The sequence below is a fragment of the Fringilla coelebs genome (genome assembly GCF_963513975.1).
Source record: "Fringilla coelebs genome assembly, chromosome: 1".
NCBI lineage: Eukaryota > Metazoa > Chordata > Aves > Passeriformes > Fringillidae > Fringilla > Fringilla coelebs.
The window spans coordinates 107,514,093-107,533,403 of NC_140028.1; the positions used below are offsets into that span (position 1 = coordinate 107,514,093).

At 39.6% G+C, this 19,311-nt stretch overlaps 1 protein-coding gene across 1 annotated transcript; it reads left to right on the top strand.

Annotated features, from left to right (window-relative positions):
* Positions 1-5,153: 5,153 nt before the first annotated feature.
* Positions 5,154-14,036, top strand: LZTFL1 (leucine zipper transcription factor like 1). The gene is made up of 9 exons (XM_084206697.1): positions 5,154-5,273; positions 5,728-5,922; positions 6,431-6,491; positions 7,352-7,420; positions 8,842-8,907; positions 9,060-9,137; positions 11,854-12,027; positions 12,499-12,602; positions 13,173-14,036. Exons 1-9 carry the CDS (start codon positions 5,197-5,199, stop codon positions 13,189-13,191), a joined length of 843 nt encoding a protein of 280 aa, XP_084062823.1. The 5' UTR covers positions 5,154-5,196; the 3' UTR covers positions 13,192-14,036.
* The last annotated feature ends 5,275 nt before the right edge of the window (positions 14,037-19,311 follow it).

A 19,311-nucleotide genomic window follows, 5' to 3' on the forward strand; every position in this document is an offset into this window, starting at 1 on the left:
TGAAGTAGATGCTGCTCTTTGGGGCCCCTGATCCAAATGCTCCCCTTCCAAATACTAGCCATTAAAAGTAATCATTTTGTTTGTAATTCTGTACTGTTTTCCTCAGAACCCCATTTCTGCCCTGGTGTCCTTTGTGGAAGCTCTGGAGGTTGGCAACAGCAAGCACAAAAACCCTTATTCACAACCTAATGCACACTGCAGGTGTGACATGGATGGTCTGTTATCTCCTTTTCTCCTTTTGAAGACTGACACAGCACTGAGTGCAGGAGACAGCTAAAGCCAGACAACACTGACAGGAACGGATTGAAGGCTTAAACAAAAAGAAATAATGAGCATATGGTACATTCCTACAGTGGTTGTCAAGACAGAAAACAAATATCTTTGAAGGTGGGCTAGAGAAATTGAAAGCAGACAGATTCCAGAATGGTGATCAACCACTACAGTTTGGGTTTGGCTGGCAGCTCAGAAAGTTGCTGGTCCGCTCAGTGGGAAGGGTAAATGGTAGTGAAGGCTCAAACTGTGCAGGATACACATGTATCTCTTTCTGTTCCTTTTCTTGCTTCTGGTTATTGCCACAGCCAGAAAAATGCTTTTTAGTCTAATCCTGTGTGACAGCTTTTTGGCACCTGTTATTAGTTTCATCTTTTCCCAGCATCTCATTTGCCCTTGGTCCCTGCATTGGCAGAAGAGTAGGGGCAAAGGTATCAGTGAAAGGGAGGTTCCTCTGTTCAGTGTTTTGTGCTGTTCTCTTGTTACACCTTTGGCTGGTACTTGAAAACATGCACTTCTGCTCTTTTGTGCTTCATTTCACTGGGGTCTCTTTGCTAGTGAGTGTGCAAAAGCGGCCATGGTAAGCACTTCCAGGTGCAGGGTCTTTGCAATCCAGATCAGCAGATGAATCCAAATCAGCAGAAGCTGAGGCTGTTACTGCAGCTCAAGCCTTCTTGAACATTCAGTCATTCCATTCATGCACAGTCATTCTAAGCTCTGTAGCGAGGGACTGCTGAAGAAGAGGAATGAGAGAAACCCATGCTTGAACGTGTTTGGGCCCAACCAAATGCCAACACTGTCTCTTAGATGGGCTATATAAAATTCCCATAAAAGTTGCTAGTCAAAATGGCTGGTGGCAATGTGTGTTGGTAACACCTTTTTCTGCACAGCTTGCTGAGGAACCTGAAGAAGTGATGCTGCCAGTGTGCACCCTATGGTGGAGCAGAGGACAGAGAGGTGCAAGCTCACAAGGCATAACAGCTCTTGCCAGGTCTTTTAGGGCAGTTTCAACTACTGTAGAGCTGCTTATGCTCAGGAACAGCCTTTGTGCATATGGTCTGTCTTTCTGTACTCCCTTGATTGCCACATGGATGTTGTTTTCAGTTATGAGGACAGACCTGGATGCCCTTCCCTGAGGACATGCTCCAGGGCCTCCTGTAACATGTCCTGAGTCTCCTGTCTTGAATGTAGATTCCACCTTTGCCCTGTGTTTTCTGAAAGAGATTTGGAAGGAGTCAGGCCTTATCTGTCTCAAGAGTTGATCCAAACGATTTTGATGGAATTTTGTCACTTGTTCCTGGTTGTGTGTGAAGTAAATAAAAATTAGGTTAGATTTGCCACCAATACAGCTGCCTACTCAAAATGGCCCATTAATCACAAATTAGTCACTGCTGCTTTTAGGGCCATTAGTTAATGAAAATGCACTGCAGGCTGTAGTCAGTAAGACAAATACAATGTTGAGGAATGGAAATTGCAATGGATCCCACTTTCCCCTCTCAAACTATGGAAGAAGGGCAGTTTTCCCTTAGGGCTACTCTGTTTCGGAAAGTGCCTGGATGGAGCAGCCCTCCTGCCTGTGTGTGTTCCAAACAGCCTTTTCCCAGCTTGCTGCTTCCTGCTCTGTTCATCATTTAGCTGTGTCATTCCAGTGCTCTGCTTTCACCACTTCTCCAGATATGGAAGGTGATACTGGCTTTTGAAGTGTCCCCTGGTGTCATGGGAGAAGGCCATTACATCCCTTCTTCCTGTTTGTAATGGGACAGATTCAATGATCAACATTTCCTCTGTCTGTGGCTCACCTCTGCTGTGACAGATCTGGTCTCATTCTGCAGGCTTTGAGGACAATCAATGGACAAAATCCATAATTTGAGAGTTTATTTACTCCTTTTACTTTCACTGGAAAATCCCAAGCTCTGTCAACATTACTTTTGTCCTCTCCTTAGGTGCAATCAGGGTTCAATACAGCTGGGCCACCTCAATGGGTAAGACTTTTTCCATACACTCAGCTGATGGATGCCAAGTCATTTTTTTGCATTTTATAAACTTTTTGGGTGACCCAGGTGAAAGACTCTGGTAACAGTTACCCCACCTGAAGTACTGGAGCCAGCTCTGCAGACTCCAGCACAGGAAGGACATGGACCTGTTGGAGTGATTTCAGAGGAGGACCACCAAGATGATCAGAGGGATGGGGCACCTCTCCTATGAGGAAAGACTTAGAGAATTTGGATTACTCAGCCTGGAGAAGGCTTTGGGCTGCCCTAATTATGACCTTCTAGTACCTGAAGGGAGCCTTCAAGTTCTTGTAGTGACAGAACAAGGAAGAACAAATTCAAACTAAAAGAGAGTAGGTTTAGATTAGCTATTAGTAGAATATTCTTCACTGTGAGGGTGATGAGGCACTGGAATGGGTTGCTCAGAGAAGTTGTGGAAAAGAGAATAGTGATGCCCAAATCCAGGGAGTGTTCAAAGCTGGATTGGACTTTGAGTAACCTGGTCTAGTGAAAGGTGTCCCTGCCCATGCCATGGAGGTGGAACTAGATGATCTTTAAAGTTCCTGTCAACCCAAACCATTTTACGGTTCTGAGCTGTCCTGCTGACATGCTAATGCTTTGCAAAAATCCGAGTTTAGGGAAAAAGCCTTTTGGGAAAAAAATATTAGGTGGTGTAAATAAACGTGGGATATTCGCTATCGCGCCTAACTGCCCCTACCGCTTCAGCAGCTCACTGCTACACAGTACAGTTTTCCCAACTGCACCTGAGCACGTAGGAAATACAAAGGTAAAGTTAAAAAATAAAATAAAACAGCTGCTTCAGCTGGTTCCGCGGCGCGCGGGTCACGTGGGCGCGCCGCCGCCAATCGGAGCGCGCCGCGGCCGCTCGCGAGGCTTCGGTCTCCATGGCAACGCCGGGCCCGCAGCTGTCCGAGCGCCGGCGGAGCGGCCGCCATGGTGAGTAGCGGGAGGGGGCCCGCCCGGCATTCCCGCTTCATCCCGGCGCGGGGGCCCGGAGGCGCTCCGCCCCGGGCGGCCGGCCCGCAGGAGGGGCAGGGGTGCGGCCTGTCGTCATGCGGGAGCCGCTCGGGGCAGCTGCGGCCGCCGCCTGCCCTCCTGGGCATCCCTGCCATCCGTGCGGAGACTCCCTGGGCTTGGGGTTTTTGCGGGATCCGGTGGCCGGGTGGCTTATCTGCGTGTCAGCGTGGCTGACTCGGTGATCACGAGTGGCCTGTGCTTATGTGTTTATTTACTAATATAATTTCGTTTCTGTCTCTAAGAAATACAAGCTTTCAACTAAAAAAACCCTCTAGCAACAGCAAAGACGACATTAATTTAGCTTTCCTTATGATCTCTCATCTGCAATATGTGTGGCTTTGTGGGCAAAATCGGTCTTGCAGCCACACGATAAGAGCTGGTTTTATTTAGTGCTGGTGCTGCTTCCTCGGCTGTTTCCAGTGTACTGATTGTTGATCCCCGGGTAGCATTGCCACTGGAACTTCCCTAGGGACAAAGTGATCAGACGAACTGTTTTGTCTGAGTTACTACATTGCTGTCTCCCCCCAACATCAGCCAAGCTAACAAAGTACATTGGAGTAAATGAAATGGACCTGCCTTTGCATCAGCTCTCCAGGGACTGTGGTGACAAACTCCCATTCGTGCCCTGTTGTGCCTCCTTGTCACTCATGCTACCTACATGAGCTGTGATGTGATTGCCCGTGCCAATAATTATTTGAAATAGAGGCATGTATAAAAGGGCTACTTAGCCAGGTCTAAAATTACTTTCTTCTTAATTTGCCGTGGTAATATTTGCTTCTGCGTGTCCTGGTTTAGGGCTCTTGAGAAGCAAATTCAGATTATCCCTTAAGATCTCCTTCTTCATCAAAACCAGCATGGCCAGCAGGTGGAGGGAAGTGATTCCCCCTCTCCTCTCATGAGACCCCATCTGGAGTGCTGCATACAGTTCTGGTGTTTCCAGCTTAGGAAGGACATGGAGGTGTTGGAGCAAGTCTAGAGGGAGAACATGAAGCTGACAAGAGCACTGGAGCACTTCCCCTGTGAAAATAGACAAGTTGGGGGTGTTCAGCCTAGAGAAGAGAAGGTTGTGGAGAGACCTCATAGCAACCTTCCAGTAACTGGAGGTGGCCTACAGGGAAGCCAGAGAAGGGACTCTTCATCAGGAACTGTAGCAATAGGACGGGGAGTAATAGGCACTAATTGAAAGACAGTAGGTTTAGATTAGATATACTGAAAAAAATCTGTATTGTGAGGGTGGTGAGGCACTGCAACACGTTGCCCAGAGAAATTATGAATGCCCCATCCCTAGCAGTGTTCAAAGCCAGGTTGGATGGAGCTCTGAGTAACCTGGTCTAGTGGGAGGTGTCCCTGCCTGTGGCAGGGACTTGGAACTAGATAGTCTTTAAGGTCCCTTTCAACACAAGCATTTTGTGATTCTGTGAGACGTCTCAAGAGTTTACATAAAAAGTAACAGACAACATGCTTTCCTCTGGGCTTCTGTTAGTACATATATGAAAGATACATCATTCAGCTACATTATGCATGTGTAATGTAATACCAAGATATATTTATCCAAGAGCTTCATCTCCTGTACAGCCCTTCTGGTTCTGATTCTCTGATTGCCTCTGTCTCTCTGATTTTGTATGACTTTTTGGAGGCTACTTGAGCCCTTGCTTCCAAGTACTGGAGCTTTCTCACCCACTTAAGAGAGCTGCATAGGGACTCAGTATACTAAAATACAGTTGTTTTTCACCATGCGAGTTTGCATGCTAACCCTGTGAAAGCAGTCACAGAAACTAGTCAGAAGGCAAGTATTCACGGTAGTTATGCTCATCTTCCCTTATGTTTGTGCTTGTGTCTTCCCCTGCAGGCAGAGCTGGGTGTTAATGAGCACCACCAGAACGAAGTGGTCAGCTACATGCGCTTCGCTCGTTTCAAGCGTGGCATGTGTCTCAAAACAGTGGATTCTTGTTTCCAGGACCTCAAGGACAGCAGGTGCTGTGTGGGGTGGTGCTGAGCAAGAATAAAGCAAAATATGCTAACAGCAGTGGCAGGTTTGAGTACTTTATGGGGTGACTTTTCTCCATTTAGTTTTTTATGTTCTTGTATTTTCCAGAAGTTACAAGTTAAATGCTTTTAAACCCAAGCTCATCAATTTCTTAGGAATTAATAGACATATTGACAGCATGACATTGCTTCATATCTTGCTTCTGATGTGTAAATTCAAGGCAAGGCTGCAGCTGAATTAATATTTGTGATTTTAATGATATAAAGAGAAAATTCAAATAAAATAACCAATTAGTAATGCTGTGGTCATCTAATAATGACTAACAGTGTATGTTTTTAGGAAACATTGCATTATATGAGTGGTGCCTGTGTAGTGAGATCTCATAAAAAGTCAGAATTGTTACCTTTATCACACCTGACTCATCTTGACCTCTCTGTTTAGACTTGTTGAAGAGACCTTCACAGTTGACGAGGTGATAGACATGCTGGATGGACTGCAGAGTGTTGTACACAGCGAAGTGGAGTCTGAGCTCATAAACACAACTTACACCAACGTTTTACTTCTGAGGCAGCTCTTCTCACAGGCTGAGAAATGGTACCTGAAGTTACAGACAGACGTCTCTGACTTGGAGAATCGGTAACAGCTGTTGGACTATACTTGCAACAATAAGAAAACATCAAAGTGTTGACTATTAGCATTCTTTTCCTAACCATAGAAACTTATTCTTATGCTATTGTATCAGTGATAGGTTAGCTTCAATGTTTCCATCTGTGAAATAGGAAGATACAAAACAATTTCAAAATTGTGAGCAAGATGTTTTATTATTAATATTCTTACTTGAATTAATCTTTTGGGAGTGGGTGACTGGACTCAATTAAAAACTTTTGTTGTCTGGTTAGATTATATTTTAATTAAGGATGCTAAATCTATTGTAATGCATGTATCATGCCGTTACATGACATGATCTGTTGCATTTATGGTATTTATGTAGGACTTCATTCTGTACTTCTAACAAGAATTTTGCATGGAAGTGAAAGCATAGCAGCAGCCTGGTAAAATGTGTTTCATAGTGTTGCTCTTGGTAAAGAAATGCCTCCTTATACTTTTCTTTGGTAAATAAATGCCTCTTTATTTTTTTTTCAAGAGAATTATTGGACCAGGTTGCTGAGTTTGAAAGGTCAGAATATACATCTTCAAACAAAAAGGTAGAATTTTATTTTAATCAAATCATAATCAAATGTCATGTGCAGTCATGACAGATGTTTAAAATGCTTAGTATTGACTCTCTGTGCTTAGGAGAAAACCAGAACCAAAACCCCACCTTTTTTTTTTTTTTTCAAAACAGTCTTTGAAACTCTCCAAAAAAAAAAAAAAGTAACATTTTGCATTTTGGCACCAAGGCTCTCTCTGATGTGCGTTGGATGTTTCCAGAGTGCCTGTTCTGCACTTCTGGGGTGTGCCTCATCCCAAGGTCAGCCAGACCAGGGATATGTGGCAGTGTGTGCTCCTGGGTTCCCTTCCCCTGGCACCTGGGCTGGGACTGGGACATTTGCTTGTCCCAACATGGACCCAAGAGCTGAGAAGATTGCACAGTCCAGATGTCACTCTAGCTTGTCTTGCATGAATATGGTTGAACCTTATTTGGTTTGTAGCATAAAGGTATATTTATGTATATTATATTGTATTAATATATATATAGAATATGTTATTTTTAATACCTTAAATGAGAAAATTATTTGGAGCTTTGTAAATATTTTTACTCTTACAATCACTCAAATATTATCTTCTCCTTACTCCTTTTTTATTTTAGTTGCTGCAGGATTGTCAGACTTCTGTAGAACCATATGTCTCTGTGCAGTTTCTTTGTTTAAGTTAAGTTCAAAGTGAAGTCCATAATTTAGGAGCCAAGGAAGCAGTAAAAAATGAACTTTAAATCAAAGGCTGTTCATTTGCTTTTTAAAAAAAAAGCTGAATTGACTATCAGTAGTTATTTTACAGGCTAGGGGCTTTTCTTCCACCTAGAAATATGTGTAATTTAATTTTTTCACCTTTATTATTTCTTTAGTCCACTGCAGATCCCATTAAACCAAAACTTGCTCCATTAAATGAAGGTGGATCAGAGCTGCTAAACAAGGTAAGAACTTGACTGTTCAGGCAGTTGTGTCAATGATCATTCTGCTTATACAAATGAACTAAATAACTGTACTCTAATATTTGTTATTATACTCAACTGTACTCTAATATTTGTCATTACTGTGATGTCATTATACAGACATCATAGTAATATATCCCAAAATATAAAGTTAAATGCTAGTAAATTAATAAAAATTATAAAGCATCAGAAATTTATTGTGCACTTGTTATCTCCAACATGTATCGCAGTATCAACCCTTCTTTTGCAAAAACATTTTGGTCTTTGTAGTAATTTATTTTTCCATTTAATGGAGTAAAATAGTAAATTAGTTCCATACAGATAGCTGGTGCTTCAACAGAGAAGTAAATTAAAATATCCAGCTGGTTGAAATGACCAGGTTATTGAACATTTTCTGTATCACTTGAAGTCAATCTTACTACCTCCATTCTTTTTTTGTTTTGTAAGCTGGTTAAATCCCTCCTGAAGAAACAGGCACTTAAAGAATTTGGAATTTACTGGTTTTGAAAACATTTGATTTCTCACTTGCTAAGCATTTTCAGAATTACGAAACACTTTCTAGTACCTAATACTATCAATAGTTTTTATTGGGTATTGTATTCATTTCATTCACCTGCACTTTTCTAAAATGTCACACTTCTTACAGTACCCTTTTAAGTTTTTGATAATAAGATAATTAGAAAGGAGTTTTATTTTCTGTCTTCTGTCCTGTATTTCCGAATGATGTGTTGAGTACAATGTTTGTCTCAAATTGTTGTTATTCACTGCAATAATTAAAGCATTCAAAGAATTCAGACTTGTGTTTTGCTTATAGGTTAATGTAGTTCTCTTTCAAAAATAACTTCAAAATCATAACAGTTTTTCTTGAATATGTACATCTGTTGTCTTTTTTTTTCCCCCAAATCATTCAAAGTTCATGTGGTGAATTTACTCTGACTGATAAAACATGGGTATTTCCTGTGACACAGAACAGGAGATGCAGTAACCTGGTATTTGTCACTTTTGAAAAGGAACTGTAGATGAATTCTTCCTTGCCTGTTGATTGAAAATATGAATTATAAGCAACAATGAGATTTGCATCCCTGAATATGCAATTTTTAATAATAAATCTTGTTACTAACAAGATACTGATATTTTTTGCAGTAAATGCAGTAAAGCATGTGTTTAAGTGAAGAGCCCTATATGTTGCAGTAGAATTGGAGATTTAAATTACTTTCCCACTGAGGCAAAAAACCACAATAAATTAATGAATTGTTGATTTCTTATGAAGGCCATTTTTATAAGCATTTAGGATCTCTTTTGCTTTCCTAAGTTATGAAGTGTATTTTCTTCCCTGAAATATTTGCAAAATCTGAAATGGTGCCAGGGTGTTCACAAACATTTTCTTGTTCTTTAACCCAAAGACAGTTGCTCATCTCCAAGAAGAAAATGAAAAATTGAAGACCAGACTCAGGACCATAGAAACACAGGTAAATTCCCTGTAATCTTGGATGCTTAATGTTGGTTATATATTTTAAAATATCTAAATAAGAATCCCATGGTTATTATGTTTTCAGTTAAAATACATTTCTGAGGTTTTAAATTTTCAATGTCCTGCATTTAAATTTTCAATGTATTGCAGGCTACTGCTGCCCTAGATGAGAAGTCCAAGCTGGAGAAGTCACTGAGGGATTTACAGATGATCCAAGGAGATCAGAAGGTAAATATAATTATATCCCTCTGCTTCCATTTAACACAACTGTTGCCAGCACATCCAAAATGTTGGTCTGTATGGTGTGTTCCTTTTCTGGCAAATGCAAGAGTTTAAGTTAGTGTTGTTCCTGCTGACATTGTCTGTTCCTGCTGGTCTGTCTGTCAGCAGGTAATCTGTAACATGAGTTGATGTTTTGGCATGTATTCAGGAACTATCCAGGAAGCAGTATTCCAGAAGTCATATTCCCAGGGCTGATACTTGTTTTAACAGACACAAATCCATGTCTGTCTGTTTCTTCATGTTTAAGAGTGATACCTGTCATTGTCGAGGTGGTCACGACACAAAGCAGAGACCACAAGCAGTTGCAGATGGCAACTCTTTATTATTGAACATGGCTGACCTTTTATATACTTTCTAATTGTTTATACTTCTTCTATCCTAACTATCAACTACAATAAATCAACATAACACTATTAGTAAAAAGTTACAGTGACTTCAGCTATCTTTCTAAAAATACTTCATCCAGCAACAAAGTTCTCTTCTTTTTTCAATTCCTCACTTCTCTTAGTCTCCTTAGTCACAGCCTTGGAGAAAACTCCTTATCAGCTTCTTCTTGCTTCTCAGCTTCTTCTCTCTCCTTTAGCTAACAAGCTCGCTGTTAACCCCTTCCACAGATTCCTAACCTGGTTTTTAGAGCAACAATAAAGCACTAACTCTTTCACACATTTGTCCCTTGATGGTGACAGGAACAAGCCAGACTTGCTGCTTCTTTGATGTTTTTGTAGTTCTCCCTATATCAGCATGCAGTTAAAAATGTTTCATTTTTATTTTTATTACTTGATGTTCCTAATCTGTTTTGTAAATGAGGACTCCACCATGGTGAGTTGCTGATGGCAAAAAAATGTAAGAAACTGCAAGTCATGTTGACACAAATAAATCTCTTCAGGTCACCTGAGTATTTTTCTAAGTAAGTTTCTGCCTTTATTTGTCAATAATTAGAATTTTCCAAAGTTTGTTCATATGTAATTGTGTCTTAAATTTAAAACATAGTTCAGGCTTTCAACAAAATTAGAACACTTTAATCCCATGATTTTGAGTAATTGACTTTAAAATTCCTGTAATATTTACAGATTAGGAAGTAAGGTTCAAGATAATAAAACATTTCTATTTTAATTTTCATATTTTAATCCTGATTTCTTTTTATTTTGCTTTCTACCTGGTTTATGGTATGTACTTGGTTTTCTTAATATGTTTAAAGTTTACCTTGTAGTTTACAAAATTGTATCCAATAATATTTTAAATAGGGAACTTGATTAATCAAGTTCCCTATTAATCAAGTCATGGCAAATATTTTCTTTCTCTGTTTTGTTAAACTTTAAATTATTAAAGGTTTAAAATATTAAAGGGGTGTATTAAATCCTGGATAACACTGTTTGTAGTGTTAAAAGATTGGAACCAAATCTCATCCTGCTTTTCTGGTTAAATATGAATTGGCCTCAGTGTCAGGGCTGCCGAGTATTTTCAGCTTTCATGTCCTAATTTGCCCTCTGTAATCTGTCACTTTCTCTCAGTTGTTCATAAAGCAGTAGATTTCAAACTCTTTGAACAAATAAATGACTATCAAACCACAACTGGTTTTTAAGAATCAACTCATCAGATTGATTTTTTTTTAAATTAATAGTTAATAGATGGCTTCACATAGAAAGCATGAGTTACAGTAACTGTGAGTAGCTCCCAGCAGTAACTGGGAGTAACTGCTCTGTTGGTTCAGTTTATTTTGAAGATTTAGAATTTTTGCATAATTGATTTATATCATGGTTAGAAAATAACAGTTAAAATGTACAAAATGGATGTAGTGCTTTTCAACACTGCAGCCTTGGACTCTGTCTCAGAATTCAAAATAAGCTTTTCATCTGTACAGGTACTACTATCCTGTTCTCAAGTCTTATGTTCCAGATAGAAAAAGGAACAAGGCTTTCTTAGCTTTTAGATTTTGTTGTTTTAAGGTGCTTCTAGTTCAGCCTCATCCAGAGTCATGACACTTTCGAGTTTGAAATTGAGCTTTAAAACCTGAGAATGTTTTGTGTTTGGTTTTTTGCTTTTCTTTAAATGAAAATTCATAGAACAGTTACACGATTATTATGTTTTATGACTCAGAACTGATGTTCAGAAAAGTTTCAGTTGATTCTTCTCATAAGGAAACAAGAAAGTTGCTTTGCAACTTGGAGTTTCTTTGTGTAGGACACCTGAGAACAGTGCAATGTTGGTACCTGGCTGAGAGTGTGAGCCTTAACACTTTCAGCCTCTTCTACCTGTCCCACACTAACAGCTTTGGAAATGTTTCAAAAACACATTGTACCATACACATTGAGATCTTAAATGGTAATTTACTGTTTCTGTATGGTAAACAACTTCTTGTAATATGATTCATCCTCTGGCTCTAATTCCTAAAGAAGTACAGGAACTTAAAATCTCATCTTGGCTGAGAAGACATTCCAGCCGTCTTTAAAAAGCATTTATTAACAAGTTTTTAAGTTATAAATCAGTCCCTGCTCTAGCTCCTTTTTTAGTTGGAGCACTTCTCATTTAGGCTTTACAGGAGTAACTTGTACATCACTATTAAAAGTGAAGATGTACCTACTTTGTGTGGAATTTTGCACTTAAAATTTTAATTATTTCTTCTCTTGAATTTGACATATTTTAAATATTTCTTCTGTTGAAGAAAAATGCAAACCAGGATATCACTGAACTGGAGAATAAAGTGGCAGCTTTGAAATCCCAGTTTGAGAAGACTTTGAATGACAGTACTGCAAACCAAAAATTCTTGGAAGAAGACTTGGTGACAACAAAACATGACTTACTGAAGGTTCAGGATCAGCTAACCACAGCTGAAAAGGTTAGCATTTTATTGTAATGTGAAGATGCATTCCTTACTCACAATTTAACTGATTAGTGATTTAACAAGCATAAGCTACAGGATGCAGAGTTTACCAGGCTACTCTTTTGCCCTTGTATTTTTGTTATTTCAGTGGCAAAACACATTAAACATAAAATAGCAAACCCACAACTAACTGCATCGTTATAATAGATGAATATTTAAAAATTGACTATTTGTCTCAGTAGAAATTTTTAAATGAAAATCATATTCCCAGTCTTCTGAAGACTTTTAGCTTGATTTTGTTAGAAAATGAAGTTGGGGTATCTATGGCAGCCCCAGTAATCTCCTTTGAATCTACCAGCTGACTTTATCTAAATTTGAGTAAGTTACAGAAAACTAGTATTGTCAAACTTGAGGAGGAAAAACAATTTTTAATATTTTTGTTTAGTCTTCATAATATGTAAAAAATATGTTGATGTTATTATGTAGGAACTGGAGAAGAAATTTCAGCAAACTGCTGCCTATCGCAACATGAAAGAGATTCTGACCAAGAAGAATGAACAGATAAAGGATCTGCGCAGAAGACTTTCCAAGTAAGTGATGCTGCCCTGTCTGTCTCAACAAGATCCTTGTTCTGGATCCATGTTCTGCTCCCATTTTGTCTTTAAAATAGTCTATACATTTTCCCTTAAAAAGAACTTCTAATAGGCTATGCTTTGATTTTTAACAAACCAGTCCTTTGAATGGATGTTTGGTGTGGTTTAGGCTGGTGTGTGCAACAGCAGCTGCCATGTAGCAAGTAATGAGAGAATTTAGTGTGGAGAGGATACAGGATATTCATGGCTGTGGTAGATAAGGCCTCAGGTGCTACACACAGAGATACAGATGGGAGATGTTCCAGGTGCTTTGGCAATTGTTTGGGTTTTTGTGGGTAGGTCATTCCTTCATTCTGCTATTTGGTAAACTGGCCAGTTTTAAAAGCAGAAAATAGTCTAAAAAGTAAATGCATTTGTCTGTGGTTTAAGTTATAAAGTAAACCTTGACAGACATGTGTCACTCTTGGGTGTAATTTATTGCTTTGGTTGCTTTAGAGACAAAATGTCTTAGGGGAATTTTCTAGTCTGATTTAATTATTTTTCTATTTATTATTTTTTAATCCTCAGATATGAGTCAGAGGACTGAAATACCAAAAAGCATCTGATGTATCAGAAGTTGTCATGGAAAGAAAATGTAGGCTGGTATTATTTTTCAATAATTTTTGTTTTGAATGGTGTATTCTTTGCTTCTAGTGTTTAAAATACCTCTTTATTAATATTAATTTCACACCGAAGCTCTTACCTTACTTCCTTGTAAACCTACAATTTATAGGTATTAGTTTCTGCAGTCATGTTTTTAATGGTTAACCATTGACATTCCTTGAGAAATAGCAAACACGACCTTGTTGAAGAACTGAGAACATTCCCTACAAAAAAGGAGTTTATTTTTGTTAAAAAAAGGGGGAGAAAAGACCAAAAATATATGCATTAGAGTTTTTGATGTCTTCAAGGTGGAAACTCCAGTTGTTACTTTTATGTGGTTAATGTAGTTATGAAGTAGCATTACATGTAAAAATTCCATCAGTGAAAGAGTAGGAGGATCAAAAAAGAAACTCTGATTCTGTAATGCTACTTCACACTGGACACGTCATAGCTCAGCAAAGTGTGGTCAGTAGCATTTTTCTAGAGGGTGTTCATTAGATAATGACATAAATATGCTTTATAGCCAGAGTGCTGGACCTTAAAGCAAATTTGAACATCAGAAGACAGATTCTGATTTTGCCAGTATTCTAAATATTGAGATGATAATCTAAATATGCATAGGAAAGTTAGTGGAGGAACATTTTTGGTAGAAAAGCTATTTTAGATGTTTTCATCTCCTTTCTTAATATAACCTCACCAGAAAACAGCTTATTTCTCTTGAGTCTTCTAGTAATTCTCTGCCTTGCATTTGTTTGTCAGTCGCCTAATAGTGCATTCTACTTGTTCCTCTGTCCCTGTTCATATGTATCTTGTATTTTACTTCAAATAAAATACTATGTTTTCAAACATTTGATCTTTAAGGAGCTGGATTTTTTTAATAGGAATGTTTTGTATAGCTATTTTTTAAGTATCTGTAGGACTGGGTGGCAGATCAGTAAAGAGTCTTGCTAGAAATGAGAACATGTAAATTACAGATTCATACTCAAAGCCACGTCACATCAAACAGCTGTAAAAGAGAGTACCAGTGACAGGGCTGAGGGTGTTTGTGTTACAGAAACTGCATTTAACAATGTTTTTCTCAGGAGCTGCTTGAACTGAAATGGATCTTTTTTTCCTCATTATTTCTTTAACAAGCAAAGCTGTTAAAATTGCTTAACTCAAATCTGCCATACACTTGCAGTCTGAGTTCTTCTTTTTTCTCTAAGTTTAAGTTTTCATGTTTTCAGTAAGTTCTCCTGTCTTTTTCCTCCCACTGGTTAAGTGAGGTTGGTTTGAGATAAAGTCCCATGCCTGTGGCAGGATGTTATTGCTGTAGCACAACAGTAGAGTGTTGTAGGGTGTCATCCTCCTCATGCAGTGGCAGTTAAGATAATGAAAGGTATTCTTTTGCCCCTTGTACAGTCACTAAAGTGTTAAGTTCTTAATAGGCATGTACCAAAGAGCTTTTTGGCCTGTTTGCTCAGAACAACACAAGTATTTGTCTGGATGAATGTTGTGGGTTTTTTCTTCATAATAACACTCACTTTAATGAGATCAATTACTATATCTAAAATAGCAGGTAAAGGGTGAGAAAAGCCAGAGATTCTCATGACTCCTGCTGGTCCTCTCATCAGTCTTTGACTCTAGAATATTGACTCTGTGATCAGCCTTAATTATCTGCATAGAAACCATCTCAGCAAGAAAAGTACACTGTCAGCTTCAGTACATGGCTAGGTCTCAGTGAAATAAGTTGGCTTAGACAAGCATTGCTGCACACCTTGTTATGTCCTCAAATGAGTAAGGCAAATCTTGTAAAGAACTGTGCAGTGCAAAATTGAAACTCAGACTTTGATTTCCTGCCTTGCAGATTGCCAGTTTAGCGAGTGTGAGATCACTGAGATGCTCGCTTTTTGTGCTGCAGAATGGCTAATTAAAAGTCTTGTGTGGAGCTCTTGGTGAAAAATACATCATCTTTGACAGGTGATGTACCTGTCAAAGAAAACCTGGAGCATTATACAGTTATGACTTTTTTTCTTGAGATAGGTACAATATTTTGAAGATAGAAATGACATCTGAACCTCTCCTGACAGTGCCTGATGTTTCTAAAACTTCACTTCTTTCCCTGAGGTGTAAATTCTAATACTCCTTTTAGCAGCCTTTGTTCCTTGTACTGCTCAAATAGACTTTATCCATTTCTTCCATTTCAGTGGTTAATTCCCTAGGTATGCCTGAAGGGAATGTTTATAAAGAAAATTCCTGTATGACTAGCTGGTCTGCAGAAATCAGATCTCTTTCAGGCTGGTTGGGGTTTGGTCTTTGGTTTTGTTTTGTTTTTTTTCTTGCAGGCTGAAGACTATGGGAATGAAATCTAGGCATCTCAGCTTTGCTAGTACTTACTCTGACAGCCACCCAACAACCCTATGCTCCAACAGTGACTTCAGTGATTGTTAATAAATGAGACAGGGGTCCTGCATGTTGCCATCTTAATAAGACCATATATTAACCAATGATCTTTAACTGTTCATAAAGTACTCATTAACCTGTTTTTCTCTTGTGCCTAATAGCCATTTAAAAAATGTCCTAAGGTGAGTACTAATACCTACACTGACACTTCACCTGCAAGTGGACCTTTTTGTTTGATATTGAGACTAATATTTTGAACAGCTGAAATTTGGATATTTGTTTGATATTGAGAGTGATATCTTGAACAGCTGAAATTTGGACATTTCCCACATACCTTGCTTTTGGGAAACCCAGTCATCTGCCAGGAGCTTAGATTTCAGTCCAGCCAACACGTTTGTAAGATTCCTTAGTTTGATTTCCCTCTTCTGGCATTATAAAGGACAGGTCTTTACTTCTGTGTGACATGAAGTGCTGTGAAACCACAGTGAAATCTTTACTGCCTCAGGAAGCAAATGTGAATCATGTTGAGGTATCAGGTGGCTGAATGGATCAAGCTTAAAAGATTTGATCTGGTCCAGCAGGATGTGCCTTCTAAAACATTGTGAAGTAATTTGAAGGTAAGTTTGTATATGAGCAGGTAAGAATTGTTATTGTAATTGTTACCATTGTTATTTTGGTAACTGAGCAGAGAATGTGCCTAGGGAGTTGCCCTGTGATTGTTTATTTTGACAACATCCCAGGGAAGATGTTGTCCCAGGATTCCTGCCCTGCTCTGGCTGCCCACAGACTCTCCCTGAAGATGTCTAATGTGCTCTCCTTAGCAAGGTCTCCTCTTGGACATAGCCTGACACGTTAGGCAGCTTCTTTGGAGTCAGCTCTTCTCCAAATAAAGGTGGGTAGGTACATGTCATTCTGTTTCAACAGAAAGTTTTGTTTGTTAATTATTTTAAAATTCTCTTTAGGAACTTGTTGATGTGCTGCCTTGGAGTGTGCAGGACTCTGGCAGAGCAGCTCACGACTGACAGCTGCTGGTGAATAAGAGAGCTGCCCAGAGACCTCCCCAGAGTGCAGGCAAGTTTTGACAGAGAAAGTGGCAACTGGCAGGTGACAAGCAGCAGAACTGCCTGAGTAATCCAACTGTCTTTTAGTGACATGCCAGTTTCTGACTCTCATTTGACACAGTTCAGTTTTGAAGTCTGGGTGAATTAGGTACAATTCTATGAATCCGAACTTTATTGAGTGAGTACCCTAAAAAAATCACACAGTCAGAAGATGGATAGAGCTGTGATGCTGAGGAAAAGCAAGGAAAATATAGAGACTGTTTGCAGGCATGCTTTTCTTGAGAGGTTAAGTTAAAGTTTTAAGGGTGATTGAGAGGCTGGCAATAACTTCAGGGTACAGACCTTAAAGGCATCATCTACAGTTTGGAACTAAGCAGCAAGTAGTAGTGATAAACTGGAAGGAATAATTGTAATCCTAGTAACTGCTTAGAGGAGTAACTGTAACCTCCAATTACACAAAGAGCAATTGCCCAACAGTTGTCATGGCCTATGAGTTGTCAAAAATCCAGATGGATTCTTTCTTTCTCCTAAGGTAAGGAAACAGGCATCTTAGGGTAGCAACTATCAACAGTGAATCCCAACAGAAAGCCCATTTGTGGAAGCTGCTGCATATCTGCTTCCCATGACAGCATCAGGGTCTGCAGAGTCTGCAGACACTCCATGCCTTTGCTTTGATTGTCATCTGACACACTAGCAGATACACACTAGCAGTGTTTGTATTTGGAAGCGAGTTCCTCCAGGAATTGAAGGTAATAAACACCAGAGCTGCTGACACTTTGTCCCCCTCCCACATGTCTGGCTCATTAAGGAAAGCCCAGAGGGTTTATTTTTAAATCTAAAGGGTATAGTGATATAGGTTGGAGAGGTAGCATAATAAAAGTCCAGGCTACCTGATAGAATTTCTTCCCTTGTTTCCATGACTTTTACCAATCAAACTATTGAGCTTCTCTCCCACCCTGAAATCATGGTACCCAACCTGTTGTTAGGACCCCAGATTCCCTTTTTGTCTGCATTTTAGGTAGCTGGGAGAGGGGTTTGGCTTTTCACTGTACTGGCATCAAGAGACACAAGACCAGGGGTTTTAGTTGATACCTTCACCTAAGTACTTGAGGTTTTGCTTCAGTGAGAAATGGGATGCTTTGCTTTGTTTGCTTCTGACTTGGTTTACATAGGGCAGTTCTCCTGGGCAGTCCCATCAATCCCTGGTCTGCTGTACAGATGAGCCTTTTCCCTTCTCAACCACTCTCCCAAACCCCATAGCTCAAATTTGTTAGGTACTGGGAATAAAAATTCTTTCTAATCCTTCTTTAATATGAGCAGTGACATGATCAAAATTTCTTGCGTATGTCTATTAGAGGCTTATCTTTGTCTCTAAAGATAAAGCCCAAGCCCTTCCCTAACCCAAATGAAAGCAGTTCAAAGGAGATAAAATCATGAACAACATCAGAAATAGCATATTGATAATCTGAGGTGGATATAGAAAGTCCCACAGGAGGAATTTCTCCGTGTTACCTGTTTAAATACATTTAAATATATTTAAAGTGTGTGTCCCAAGGAGCCAGTAGATGACAGGCAATTTGCTGGGTGCCTATGTGCATGACCACCTTTAAAAAAAACCTCACAGTAGTCTGTGATCCAAGCTACTGATGAGACTGACATTTGTGAGAGAGGCAAGGATTCGTTTCATTCCACCCGAACTTCCTGATCTGGCCTGACCCGAGATGAAGACATCACACCTCTCTGCCTGCACAATCTCCTCCAGTCCATTAGTAAACTAGTTTGAAATGTAATGGGAAGGAAGTACAGAGCCGAGGAAATCTTTAACTTGATGATGCTCATCAGTAGGAGTAATCTATTCACGCAGAAGCAACCCAAGTGGTAGTGATGTGCTATTTTTTAAGGCTGTCCCATCAGCAAATTATTTAATAGTGTAAGCTATTTATACACATAATTTATAAAAAATCCCACTGCCAGAGACAGGCATTTGACTTTTTAATAATTTGTGAAAGTTTTCATGATGTGGAACAACTCACATTCTCTGCGTGTATCTTTCAGTTTAACAGCTTATGGATTTAAAATTACTTTGGATTATTCCTTCCAGCAGAATTCTGGGTTATACCCATGAGACATATTGCCAGGGCTAGCTGGCATGTTGCAGTTCTGCAGGCAAGACAAGAAGTGCATGGATACTGCAAAAAGAAAAAAATCACAAACTCCCTCAAAACTATACTACAGGCAGCTTTGGCAAACCCTGATGTTTTCCAGTGAGAGCTTACCTCTCTAGCATCACTAAAACACTCCCTGAAGAATGGATGCACGTACAGGAGATTTGTAAACCTCTTGCCTTCACCTGCTTTAGCAGACAGAAAAGCAATGTCCCACTTAATGACTTTGGTAATACAGGTGGCTGGGCAGCAGTCCACCTGAGTGCTGCTGCTGGGCTCAGCAGCACTGCATGACACACTCTGCAGTTCAGACCCCTGTCCAGAGGCCCCCGGGCTGGAGTTCTCACCCATACCCACAGCTGGAGGCTTTGGCTTAGCCAGTGCCCAATGGGATGCTGGATCAGCACACCCAGAACTGTCTGGGACCAAATTCCTGGTGCTGGAGGAATGATACTG